The 13,421-nt window shown below is 43.2% G+C and overlaps 1 protein-coding gene across 1 annotated transcript in view; it reads right to left on the reverse strand.

The window, feature by feature from the left end:
* LOC125304727 (proteoglycan 4) overlaps positions 1–13,421 on the reverse strand; it is a 64,236-nt gene that overhangs the window by 25,615 nt on the left and 25,200 nt on the right. Inside the window, exon 3 of the mRNA XM_048259220.1 lies at positions 2,843–2,917. Coding sequence (XP_048115177.1) covers positions 2,843–2,917 — 75 coding nt within the window. The remainder of the gene's footprint in view (positions 1–2,842; positions 2,918–13,421) is intronic.

A 13,421-nucleotide genomic window follows, 5' to 3' on the forward strand; every position in this document is an offset into this window, starting at 1 on the left:
ACTCAACGCCACTGAACGCTTGCAGGGCAGAATTCCAGGATTGGAACAACAGTTGGGAACACAGCGGAAGCTGGGGAAACAGCTAGCTACATTCCCAGCGCTAATTTGGAGATTGACTGGCAATAGAGGCTAGATCCACAGTAAATGTTCAGGTTCATTTATTGTAGTTTTCTAAAAAACTTAAGAATATCGTTAGAGGAATGCCCCCCCCTCAGTTGATCCAAGTGTTATAATCAGAGGTCGTAAAGTTGTCAGGGCTCATTTGTGTTTTTATGAGCAAGTGAGATCACTTTATGCTTCTGATGGCCAGGCACAAAGCCCTTCTCAAAAGTCTGAGGGTGAGTGTGGAGAAGAAGACAAGCATGGCCTCAGAGAACAGCAGGTGTCCTCGGCCAGTTGGCTCGTGTCAGGAAGGCGAATGCTTGAGTGCTCTTTTCTCTCCTCTCTTTCGTATTCTCTCTCAAGATAAAAGCATTTGATGAACTGTCCGTGTCTTGATTTGACACATTCCCACCGATCAGCTTTGGTCTTACTTTCCCGGGTTCCACTTTCTGTTTCAGATGACTCTACCTTTTTCCCCCAAACTCGCTCACTAATTTATTGTATTGGTGAAAGAGCCTGCTCACTGCAATGAGCTGTGAAAGCTTTGAAAAGATATTCATTTTGCTTGCTCCAATTCTGTGCATTACTCATCCCACTGTGTCCAAAGCATTGCAAAATATCATGTGTATATAATCATGGAATAAGTGTACCATCATTTTATATTTTGCCATCACATGAGTTTGAATCTGTTTGTGTTGGTAATCAGGGTTATAAATGAACTTTTTTGATCACCAGCCAATGTGGCTGGTAACTTTCTAAAGTTACTAGTCAATCAGAATTTCTACTAGCCAATTGTTTTCCAGTGAAAATAAGAGAAATTATGAGTGCCACTGAATGTATTTGATCATTTTATAGAGGATCTATCTATCTATCTATCTATCTATCTATCTATCTAATGTATATCCTCATCCCCTGCTTCATTCCTCTTCTCGCCCCCAGAAGTCTGTCCCAACCACCGCTGCATTTAGTTTAATCTTAACTTTTTACTGGGGCTGTCAAACGATTAAAAACGATTAACTTATTAATCTCATATTTTGAAATGAATTAATCTAGATTAATCCTGATTAAAAAGAACAATTTCCTCCCTAAAGACTAAAGCTTCTTAATCACAAAATTAATGAGTAACCACAAAGGTAAAAGTAAAACACTTTTATATTATTTAAATGACAATAATGACACTGTAATTTTGTTTTAATGTATGAATTTCTTAAGAAATATTACTCATTTGATGCTGTTTTGTAAATGGTGCACTGTCACTTTAAACCCATTGTGTTCACACATTCTCATAATGATCTTTTTTTTACCAGCTCCATGCAAATATTGCCTATGGCTAGTCCACAAACTCTAACATTGTGTAGCATGTAGCACAATATTAACAATGATAAGCATGATGTTAAGTTGGTATCAACAGCTTTCATTCCTTTGGAGATAGAAGCATGATGCTAGCTACACATGTCCTGTTTGCAATTAAAAGTGAATTATGAGCTTGGTAGTCGGCCACCTAGTTAGCTGAGTGGATGCATTTCAATCAACATATCATGTGCTTCATGTAAACAAATTATTGAAGACTTCTAGACTCACCAGTTCCATTATGCAAAGGCAAAGACAACTCTTTATATTCTTGTCTATTATCCAAATCACAGAGTACAGCCTATGTCAAAGTGCTCTGGCTCTGGACCGTTTAACTGGTCAGTATGGGAACCGGATTAATTGGCTCCTCTACTCTAACCTCGTCTTTGTTGCTTTCAGTATTTTGTTTTATAAGTTTCTTATATTAAAAAGGGGATTAGGAAATTATCATCAACAATGACAAGCCAGCTGGAACCTGCCACTCATTTTCCCTCTCGTGCGTGCTCAGACAGGTTCTCAATTAAATAAGGTATCATATGTTCAAGTTGGATCTTAATGGAGAGGACCCGAAAAGTATCATCTTTATGTAACATGCTGTTGGTGCATGTTGACATTGTAAACTTTCTCTAAGAGTGAAAAACAGTTTGCAATAAAGCTACTATTTATTAGCTAAATGTTGGTACCTCCTCTGTCTCTTGGTGCTACACACAGTGCAAAATCGCACTGTCAAAATCGAGTTCATTTTGACAGCACTACTTTTTACTTTCCTTCACTAGCTGACTCCCTCCTCTTTCAGTCTCCCTGCTCTGGCTCCGCTCGTTCTTCTTCTTCCTTGTGTGTTCTGGTTTCCATGGTCTCTTGTGTGTTCTGGTTTCCATGGTCTCTTGTGTGTTCTGGTTTCCATGGTCTCTTGTGTGTTCTGGTTTCCATGGTCTCTTGTGTGTTCTGGTTTCCATGGTCTCTAGCGCTGGTTTCAGCATACATGTACATAAGGGTTTCACTGTAAACTGCGCGCAGCCAATGGCGGATAAAAAGTCATCACGTAGCATTACGGCACAGTGTTCATGGGAAATGTAGGAAGTACTGCCACGGGGATAAATGACCGAGAACAGAGCCTTATGCATCATGCATGTAATGCCTCACGCATCACCGGCCAAACTGGCTAGTAAGTTTTTATTAATACCCGGCAAAATCTATTTTAACCGGGTGTTAATTTAGAACCCTGTTGGTAATGTTAGGTTTGCGCCTGCAAATCATCTAAATCTGGGCTCATGTATTGAAGGCGCTCAGTACCTATTTCCTCACTGTTTACTTGGGGCATAATAATGTTGTGACATACATATACATGAGTCTAAGCTGGGCCCGCAGTCTGCTATAACAGGGGTCTTACCTGTAGATGATACAAGCGCAGTCTCGGCACGTGCCACAGTTCTCAATGTCCTGCCCCGTACGGTACGAGTGCCTCCTGCAACAAAAAACAGTGACCTCATCAGCACAAGCCTGTGAAAACATCTCCCCACCTAGTCGATGACATGACTAATGATGAGAGAACACCTCTAATCCAAATTTTTGAAAACAGCTATTCAGCTGTGCCACTCACAATGTGCAGGCTCATCTGTCTCAAAAGTAACCAACACCGTTTTGGGTACATAAAATCATCTAAAATTACTGTCACTAAAGTAACAGGACGAGAAATTACTTACAGCGCTACATTTTTTTTTCTAATGGCCTGATTCTTGTGAATGATCTCTGTGCTCCACTAACAGTTACATAAGTGTGAGTCACTTGGTCTTTGGGGGATTTAGTATTATTTATGTATGTGTGGGTATGTAGGACCCCTCTCAGCATGCTCTCATTAGTGCATCAGGCCAGGGTTTTTCCTAAGGTTGGGGGGTGGGGGGGTTGTGTTTGTGAATTTGTGTGTTTGTTGGGAGTGGGGCTTGTTGCAGAGTGGAGCCTTGATCAGACAGCATTCACACGCTTCCACACATTCAACACAACCTCAAAAAAAGAAAGATAAAAAAAAACGACGACAGCAGCAACACAATACCTGCTATCAGCGCATCCTAGTTTAGAAGCCCAGTACAATGGAATCCTAATTGCGCGCCACTAAGGTTCTTCAAACCCCCTTCTCGTTTCTGTTTGCCGGGATGGATTAAAAAGTGCTGTTATTTTTATTTCTCTGTTTTAAAGATCTCCTCAGGCAGATGGAGAATGTGCAAAGGGGATTAATGACTTGGCTGATGAGCATCACTCGTGACAAGACCGTGTGTGTGTGTGTGTGTGTGTGTGTGTGTGCGTTTGTGCTGGGATTTACTCTTAAAGATGACGTTAATTTTCATTCCACACTTAATCCCCACCTCTGCAGATCTTTGAACTGAAAAGTGCGGGGGAGAGGTCTGTCATTAGCCCCTCATTAACACCAAGGTGATTGCAGAATCAACAGCGCATCACTCCCGCAAATTAGCATCTTATTATTTATTATCATTTCTTTTTTCCCTATAAAAGCTACACAAATAGAGTTAACAAAATAGACTGTAACACTTTGGTTATTATATTGACACAATTTATGGCACCCGCTGAAAGCGCTTTCATTCAAGTTACCTGGAAAGTGGAGGCTTTTTTCAGCAATTACTGCAGTGCCTCATTATTATTTCCTTTGTAAATTGTTCAGGTAATTTCCAGTTCAAGGTAGGGAGCATTGGTCTAATGAGGAGCATGTTTTGCACATCCTGGGCTTTTGTGTGCGTGTTTCTTTGCTGGATAAAGGGTTGGGAAAGGTCATCTATTTGTCTTTTTGTCCCTCCCATCCGTTCCCTCGCAACAGCCATGCACCTACATTGCAAATGCAAACACACATGCATGCACGTCACATCCACACAGACATTGCTCATTTCTAACATGGAAACAGTCTCATTATAGGCCCTTCAGGCTCTCACCTCAATTCCCTCTCTGGGAGACCAGCGAGTCATTCATCATTACCTCAGCATCCCCTGGGCCCCCACACTCTTCCCTGCTACCTCGGTGTGTTTGTGTGTGTGTGCTCTTTTCAGCATGTGTAAATGAGAATGTCCAATCTGTGTGTGTGTGTGTGTGTGTGTGTGCATGGGAGTTTTTTTATTGTATGTGTAAAGGAAAGCATGCATGCATAAGCATTTGTGTTTGCAGTTGTGTGTGTGAAAAAAGTGTATGTGTGAACCATTGTACCTAGTATTTAACAGAAATCATGCAGGCATTGCAAACAAGGCTTGCATAGTCTTTCTCTCTCTCTCTCTCTCTCTCTCTCTCTCTCTCTCTCTCTCTCTCTCTCTCTCTCCCTCCCTCCTCCCTCTGTGAAAATCGATACTTTTGACAATTTAATCCCCCAGCAGCGATGCAAGCACAGGGCTGAAAATCTGCATTTCAAATGGGCCTCTCTGAGTTTAAACATATAGGCAAACAAAGCGCACGGGGCTCTCTGCCTCTGCCACCCTCCCCTATCACCGCCTGTCTCCTCACTCGCTCCAGGTGGGCAGACACAGATGCCCTGTTTAAATAAGCAGCCGGGCGCGCGCGCCAATGCAAACAGCCTGATCCGGCCACTCTGATTAGGGCGGCAGTCACCCGGTCACTGCCCGAGATGGTGACTGGGAATGGAGCTGTCAGTGCAGGGAAGGGGCCTGGAGAGCTGCTATTGACTCCTGCCGACCGCTCACTATTGAACTGTATCGATGCGAGACTCAAGATGTAGTGCACGAATGAAGAAAACACAAACAAGACAGGTAACGAGATAAATAAAGTGAAATTTTAATTAGCTAATGTTATCGGCTATCAATTAACACGGCACAAAAATAAGATAAGCCTGCAAATAAATATAGTGTTTAGTCTGTTTAATAGCTATAAATAATTTGAATGTTCATTAATTAGATTTTATGTAATCACTATGGCATCCTTGACAAAGTCGTTTTTGCAGAGGACGCTCACAACCACAAGCATCCACTGATATTAAGACGAGCAGCAGTAGTCTTATTACACTCCAAATCCCCTTGTCAGTATTGCTAAGATATGAGGCTTCATCAGGCTGTATTGTTCAGTGGAGGGTGAGCGGAGATGATGAGAGGGAACCACAGGGGGTTGAGGGGAAAACACTCGGCACCGCATTAGGAGGGTGAGTCTATCGAAAAGCGCCCGTCTCTGCTTGTGTGTGTGTGTGTGTGTGTGTGTGTGTGTGTGTGTGGTAGACATACACAAAGCCTGGGCTTAGGCCTTGGTTCCTGCAGACCATGAAGTACTTTCAAGAAGTGCCCACTTTTTAAATGTAGCAAATAAAGGCTGAGCTTAGTTTCCTGCATCTTGTTCACTTGAGCGTCTGAATGTTTATGACTGTGTGTGTGCGGGCTTTTGCCCATTGGGGATACTGGGATGCATTGTCCTGATGTAACCCAAAGCCTTCGAATAACTCTATCAGAGATAGTCAGCTACTTATAACAGGCAGAGTTCTATATTCCTCCCACTTCCTCTAACACACCAGGAAAGGGGAGCTCATATGCAAGTGGTGTAAATACTGTTGCTGGGGGTTGTTTCTGGGATTAGCAGGTGGTGTGTATGGGTATAAAAGGGCCACTATACCTCAATCAGTGTATATGTTTGTGGGTGTCGATGTATCTACTGTATGTGTGTGTGTGTGTGTGTGGTGGTTGTAGTGGGTGACAGCATCCTCTGTGTCTGCTTCTCTTTTGGCACACACACACACATCCATCAGCATTCTAGTGTGAGACATGCTGCAATGGCCGCTGTTACCGCCGCACTGTTGCCATGGCGCTGAACGATAGAAAACACACGCGACAGCCAGGGGAAAAAGTGAAAGACAAACAGTGACGGGAAACTCCGCGTGTCCTCTGGATCCTGTCTGACTCAGCAACTCTCCGCGCATGCAAGCCACTCACGAGCCTCCATTACTCGCCACTCACTCACTCCCTCTCTTTTGCATTGTTTGTGCTGAGCATCAATTATTTGTGGAGAGGCTCAAACCTCTAAAAAAAAACCTAAACTCTCTATATCAAACGTAGCCACAACAACCATTGCCACAGCAAGCTGACCCTTCTGAAAAGCTGGCCTTTTGAATTTGGTGCACCTGCGCGCAATACCGTTCTTGTGGACCCTCAACACCTAAATATTTTAGGTCTCCCTTTGGTCCAGTGCACCTCACTGCGCCCGTGAGATGCAGCAATTATAAAGCTCTTGATTAGTGAAATCAGTTGTGCTAAGCAAAAGCGAGACCTGGGAGAGGCCTAATATGGGCAGTGTTGTGGGTCGCCATAAGGGAGAATGAAAAGCACAGGTCTAGTGCTCTCGTGAGGAAAGATAAAAAATAATTTTTAAAAAGCAAAGTACACAAAAAAGCAATTAGCAAGAACAGTTCAGGCAGTGCATTGAATATTCCTTGGCATATATCATCCATAGGAGGCCATTACAGGTCCATTTCCCATTAGGTCATCTTTTGGCACTAGACTATAGGACCCACTCACACAGCGAAAAGAAAAGCTGATCCAAAACCCATTTGTGCTGTAAACCCATCATGTAAAAAGCACAGACGTGTGCAGGGAACATCAGAGATCAGATCAGCACTGTGTCAGGCACTTTGAAATGCAAACACAGGCCTTGCTCCCTCGCCTTTTTACCCAAGGAAAACCATCAATTCTTAACCAATTACACAACCCAGGCCCTGCATCAGATCACATCTTTATTTACTCACCACTGTTGAGATTGAGACGCGTGGTAATTGTTGCGCGCCCTCTCCCACGTCTTTTGAGTTGTTGCCGACATTAACGAGTCACTTAGAGGTAAATAAATCTCTCTTGTCCCCTAACTCCCCCCGGGTGTCAAGGTGTTCCTGTAATTGACTTCGGCTCCATGCACCTTTCTTGGCGTCCCAGAATACCCTCCAATTACTCTGTTTGACAGGCGCAAGATAAACACCATTCACACCTCGAGCAAACAAAGCTGGGTGGGAAATGAATCGGAGTGGAATCAACCCCAAGCCCCAGCAACCACCACCATCCCCATCCCCACCCCACCCCACTTCCCCGAAAAAAAAGAAAAAGAAAATGCGGATCAATGGTGCACCTGCTTTCCGGAACTGATTAGAGCTGCGATCTGGCTTTGTGGACCAAGCTCTCTGCCGGCTATAACTATTCTCCCAAGAGAGAGCGAAGTGAGTTTCCGGGGCCAAAGCCTATACGGAATGGATCTGTGGGAGTCAGGGACTGTTGTTAGTGGCAGGGGCATTACTCCCCGAGGGATTATCGGTGTTGGCTTCTGTGTTCTGTACACAGCCTGAACCATGTCCAAAAAGAAAACAATCCCCCAAAAAGAGTACTTCGGCAGTCGCCGTATCTTATGTGACAAAGCATTAAAAAGAACAAAACAATCTTGTCTTAGTGTACTCACTTGTTAAAACCCCGCTAAGTACTTATGAGATTGAAAAATGACTAGTCCTTTTTGGCAAACGGGGTGACATTGTAATTGGTGTGTGGGTCGGCCGGGTTACAATGGGAGGTAAATATAGCAGCGGCGTGACAGAGTGGTGACAGGACAGATTGGGAGCAGCAGGCCTCCTCGTTTGCTCCTGTCTCCCTCTTTCTTTCTCTCTCCCTCTTTCTCTCTCTCTCTCTCTCTGTCTCTCTCTCTGTAGCACGTAAATAAGAGTGAGGGCCGAAGAGGCGCTGGCATGATGGAACCGTCCACCGGCACTGTTCAGCCGTATGAAAGCGGTCTCGGAGCACTCCATCTCCTCTGTTCTCTCTTTCTCTCCCTTTCCCTCTGTGTATACTGTATGTCCCACTCATGTCTTTCTCCCACTCCCACCTTGTGGATGCATCACTCCGTGTGTAGATATATCCTGCTCTGCAAGAGTTCCAAAGGAAGGGAACCACTTGCTGTGTGCATCATAAACCACAAGGCAAAGCAGACATTCAAGACATCTCTTAACAAGAAGTGTGTAGAAACAGCTAGATGATCAATAATGCATAACATTGTACCCCATTACTGCTTGTGTGAGTTTTAGAAATGTTAATGGTGTTTTTGTGAGCAGAACCAAGTGTAAGAGAATGCACAAAAACTGACAAGAGAAATGATTAAGGGTGGTGTATTTGAAGCTACAGCCTGAGTTTGCAAGTATTTACTGTAAGTGGCTATAATGTGAGAGAAAACTGAAAACACATTGCTGAGCATGAGCAAGTCTACAGATGTAGATGAGAGAAATGTGAAAGATTGTCTCGCCCTTTTCACTTTCTTCTTCTGTCTCTCACTCAAAAATATCTCTTCTCCTTGCCTCTCTATCCAATTCTGTTAGCCACTCCAACTCACACACAAACATTCACACAACCTCCATACTGCCACACACCATATGTGGTGTAGTTTCAGTGTGTAATGGAATATTTAAAATTACAAAAAATAATTCACAAGACAAAACCTTCGAGTCTACTTGAGGTATAGAATAACAATATGTCACACCTCTCACTCCTCTTTCTCTCTCTCTCTCTCTTGTTCCATCTCTCTTCCCTCTCTCTGGGTTCCTCGCCAGTTCTGCTCCGAAACCCCACCCCCACCCACCTCATCCACCTTCTGTCGCTCGGAAGAGTTATCATGCGTTTGGCAGAGGGACAGGGAGCCATCAACAAACAGCACTCCCCTTCTGCTCTTGCCGCACTTGTTTGTCCGTTGGCCTGTCTGCCTCGTCGTCCAATTACATTTATTTATTTATTTATGTATTTATTTATTTCTCTGAGTCTTTTGAGTCCCCTTGCAAATTGAACGGGACGAACGATGAGTCATCTATCTTTCACAGGGTTTCTTGAAAGGAAGGGGTCATTGAAAACTGTCACACACACAAAGACTAGGATGCTGTGTTTCAGTGAGCAAAGGGAAAAAAAATACACTCAGGGAAATTCCCAAGCTACTTTTAGTCACAGAACATATCGGGAGAACCATGCCAGAGAAGCATCCCTCTGAATCTCTCCTATATGGAGATTCGGATTCTAAAAATATTGTACCATCTGGCTGCGCACCTTAATGTAAATTGCATGAGAAAATGTCTTTGTGTTATATTATTCTGTCTTAAATTTCTCCAGAAAACGGCGCGCTGAACGCTTTCAACTAAAAACGACCCAGTTAGCTGACTAATAAGAACGCTTATATTAAGTATTCATGTATTCATCAGTGGAAAGTAGTTGTGTTGGATTGCCTCACCTCTCTCTTCTGGGTCAGGCGACTTGGAAAGTTTGTTCTGTTGGATGGGTGGAGAGATGGGGCTATTGTGCTCATTACTGCCAGAGACGTTTGAGAGCAGTGCAGCCAAAAAAAAAAAAAAGTCCTGTGAAAGAGAACTTGTGTAGGAGGAGAGAGTAGAGAGAGGGGGGGTGCACACAGAGAGCTCTTCCTGAGCTGCAGGTGCAGGCTTTTAAATGTCTAAAGTGAATTCAGAGCAGCCGACTGGCTGAGGTTTGGAGCTGAAACGGGCAGCTGAGTCACGCTATGGGCCAAAGGGCTGATGCCACGGCTCCACATTCATCTACCAGTTTCTCCCTACACACACACACACACACACACATACTCGGTTTCCCCATGAACAGACACACACACTGTTTTAGAAGCATTCTGTAGATGCAGAGACACACAGAGGTGCTGATCCAATACACACCTACATACATTCCCTCATTTACACACGCAGATTCTTATAAACGCAGTGTACATAAACACATCTCAAATGGTCACGCCGTACACTTGTCCCATACTTGTCTCTTCTTAGTTATACTAGGAGCTCAACATATAGCAAAATGCATGGTTTGTGTCATAACACATATTTTGAGTCACAAATTGGACCATTTTTCACATCATAAAAATTCAACGACTTGAATTAAAGTGCAGTATGATGCATGATGATACCTTCTTCCTTTGAAAAATAGTGGGCTTTGCTGAAGCCAAAATGCTCTCATACAACTCAAATGATACAGGAAGCTTTTCAAGTTCTTCTATTCTACTACTCAGTAGCATCAAGCTTGAATAGTTTCAAAATTTCCAAAATTGAATAGTTTGGTTCCAAAATGCTATATCCTCCATTTTAGGGAATTTTCATAAATCATTTTTTTTTTGTTCTCCAAGTAGGTTTAGTGGAAATGTAATTGAGTTATTGTTATTAGATTTATCTTTACTCAATCAAAACGATGGAACTGCAATTCTATTGATACTACCTGAAATACACAATAAAATAAGATAACTTATTAATGTTTTCCAAAATGGAGATATAACATTTTGGAACCAAACTCTTCTATTATAGTTGCACATTGACTTTACGCAGAGGCTACACAAGTGGCTTACGCCATTGTGAGCATTTATACAAGTGCATCAGTGTGTCTGCTTAACTTTGCAATTTACCGGGGGCGCTGTGGCGCAGAAGGCTACAGTGCCTGTACCATATATGGGTCCGAGTGCCCACGGAGACCCAGGTTCGAATCCGACCTGTGGTCATTTCCCAATCCCACCCCATCTCTCTCTCCCACTTGCTTCCTTTCTCACTCTCCACTGTCCTGTCCAAAAAAATATACTTTAAAAAAACTTTGCAATTTACCAAAACAAGGGTTGCGGAACAAATTCCTTGAACAGAGGAACAAACAGTGTACAATCTGATGATTATTAAATACATATGAGGTGATTTGCAAGGTGTCTGCCAGCGGTGTTTGGATAGTAATTAGCACAAACAAAATAGTTACCAGTTACTTCTTTATGTTGTAATGAGATTACTTTATTCGCTTCTCCATCTGAAAAGTTACTTAGATAGTGGATATTTAGATTCTTAGATATTACATTACTTTTGAGTTGGTCTCTGATCCAGTAACTGTAATGTAGCTATACTGACATTTGAACTATAATGCATTACTTTTCTTAATTACATAGAAAAGTAATGGAATTACTTTGTAACTCATTACCCCCAACACTGCCTGCCAGCCAATGCAGTACCTAATATAGATTCAATGCAGAAATAGACATTGGTCTTCACTGTTAGCTGCTTTTAACATGCCCCATTCATGTGAACATAATCAACTGCTTTATCAAAGTCAAAGTCAAAGTCAATGTCTGCTTTATTGTCAATTTCTTCACATGTCAAGACATACAAAGAGATTGAAATTGCGTTTCCTACTATCCCACGGTGGAGACAAGACATATTTTACCAATTAGGTCCACAGACAAACATAACATTCAAGTAAACAATATAAAAAGTAAAAATAAGAAGGCACATACAATGAAGAAATAAGAGCAGCAAAATTTGGTAGAAATTGTGCAATTGTGCATACAGTAGACAGTCAATATAATAGTGCAAAAGTCAGGCCAATAAATGGCTGAGGTAGTTTTGTTTGACCTAAGTATGCAAGTGGCATTTATCTGTATCTTCCACTGCAACTGCATCAAAGCTTAAGGAATTATTACCTTGAAATGTAACATCGGCAGTATTAAACTGTATTTCACACATTTATGTTAAAAATTGATTAATCCATAGTTCACATGCCTGCCATACCATGGGGGCGGATCCTTACGCATCACTGATCAGTTACGGTTCGTTACATCACTAATTCATTAACAGAAACACATGTAAGCCAGATACATACATGAGTCTTACATAGGGAGTATATGGGTGTGGGAATGCAGCGTAACTTTCCACCTGATACTACAGGAGGCTTTTGTGTTTAGTTGACCTGGCATGGTGAGGTACAATGACAAAGTGTCGTGTGTGTGTCCCCGTGTTCCCTCTATGTTTATCCTTCCACACCTGACCTGCCTGTGGGCCAAAAAGACACACACCTCCACTGTTTGTTCTCTCTCTCTCTCTCTCTCTTTCTCTCTCTCTCTCTATTTCTCTTTGTTTTTCAGTGTTCATCAGGGAATCTTGATCACTTAATCTGGTGTTGTTCACTGAAGGGAGGTGCAGGGGCATCCTGCCTACATCTCTCTCCCTCTCCCTCTCCATCCTTGTCTTTGTTTATCCGTCTTACCTTGTCCTTACTTGCCCTAATGGGCATGGCTTACTGCTCCTGAGCAAGGCCTTCTAGAGCTCAGCTCGCCTGCACCTGTGTCCCCTCTTTGCTCTGTTGCCCCGTGTTAACGTGACACTGTTTGGAGGCCAGCCCCAGAGCATGTACTTCCTTGTGCTGCTTTGATGTGATCTGTTTTTTTTTCTCTTCTCTTTCCAGCTCATATCGCTGGTCAGGTAAGGTGACAGATGAGGTGACATTCAGATCTATGACAGCAGCAACCCCCTTCTCGAGTCCTCGTCTCCTTTCATTTCCGTGAAGTCTTTCCTTCCTTTCGTCTTTTTGTCCATTTAGCCTTTCATCAGAAAGGATTGACCACTAGTTTTTTCGGTCTGGTTAGTGGCTATTGTGTGCTTGGGCGGGATCTTGTCGTTTGTCGCGCCGTAACGGCCCCATTAGCAAATTAGCTGTGACATCAGCATTCCGGCCATCACCTGGGGGCCGTACAACGTCTCCCCACCGCTCTCGTTTGCTCCGCTCGAAACACTTCAAGAATTACAACTCCGCATGAGTGCCCATCATGAAAATCCGGTGCAGAATAGTCTCGTCGGGCAAGGTTTATCTCACTTGGCAGGGGAGCTGGGCTGTTTATTGCCTTTATTTGGCTCTGGCTGAGAGTCATGCTAAATTAAGAGCATGGGAATGGCATTTAAGCGTGTGTAATGATTACAGACTAGGGGAGAGAGACTTACACTCGGCCATATGGTGTGGGGATGCAGTCTCAGCCGCTACCCCGACCAGACAGCACTCACTGCGTCGGCTCACATTAACCGAGATGTCTCTGCCCTCTTGTCACGCACGGGAACATTATGTAAACTGGAGTTATTTCGCATTCATATCAATGCAGCTGATAGTATCTGAGCTGTTAAAATGTAGTGCCGATGCCACCGAGGCCACTTGTTC

This window comes from Alosa alosa, chromosome 12 (genome assembly GCF_017589495.1).
Source record: "Alosa alosa isolate M-15738 ecotype Scorff River chromosome 12, AALO_Geno_1.1, whole genome shotgun sequence".
In the NCBI taxonomy this organism is placed as follows: Eukaryota; Metazoa; Chordata; class Actinopteri; order Clupeiformes; family Clupeidae; genus Alosa; species Alosa alosa.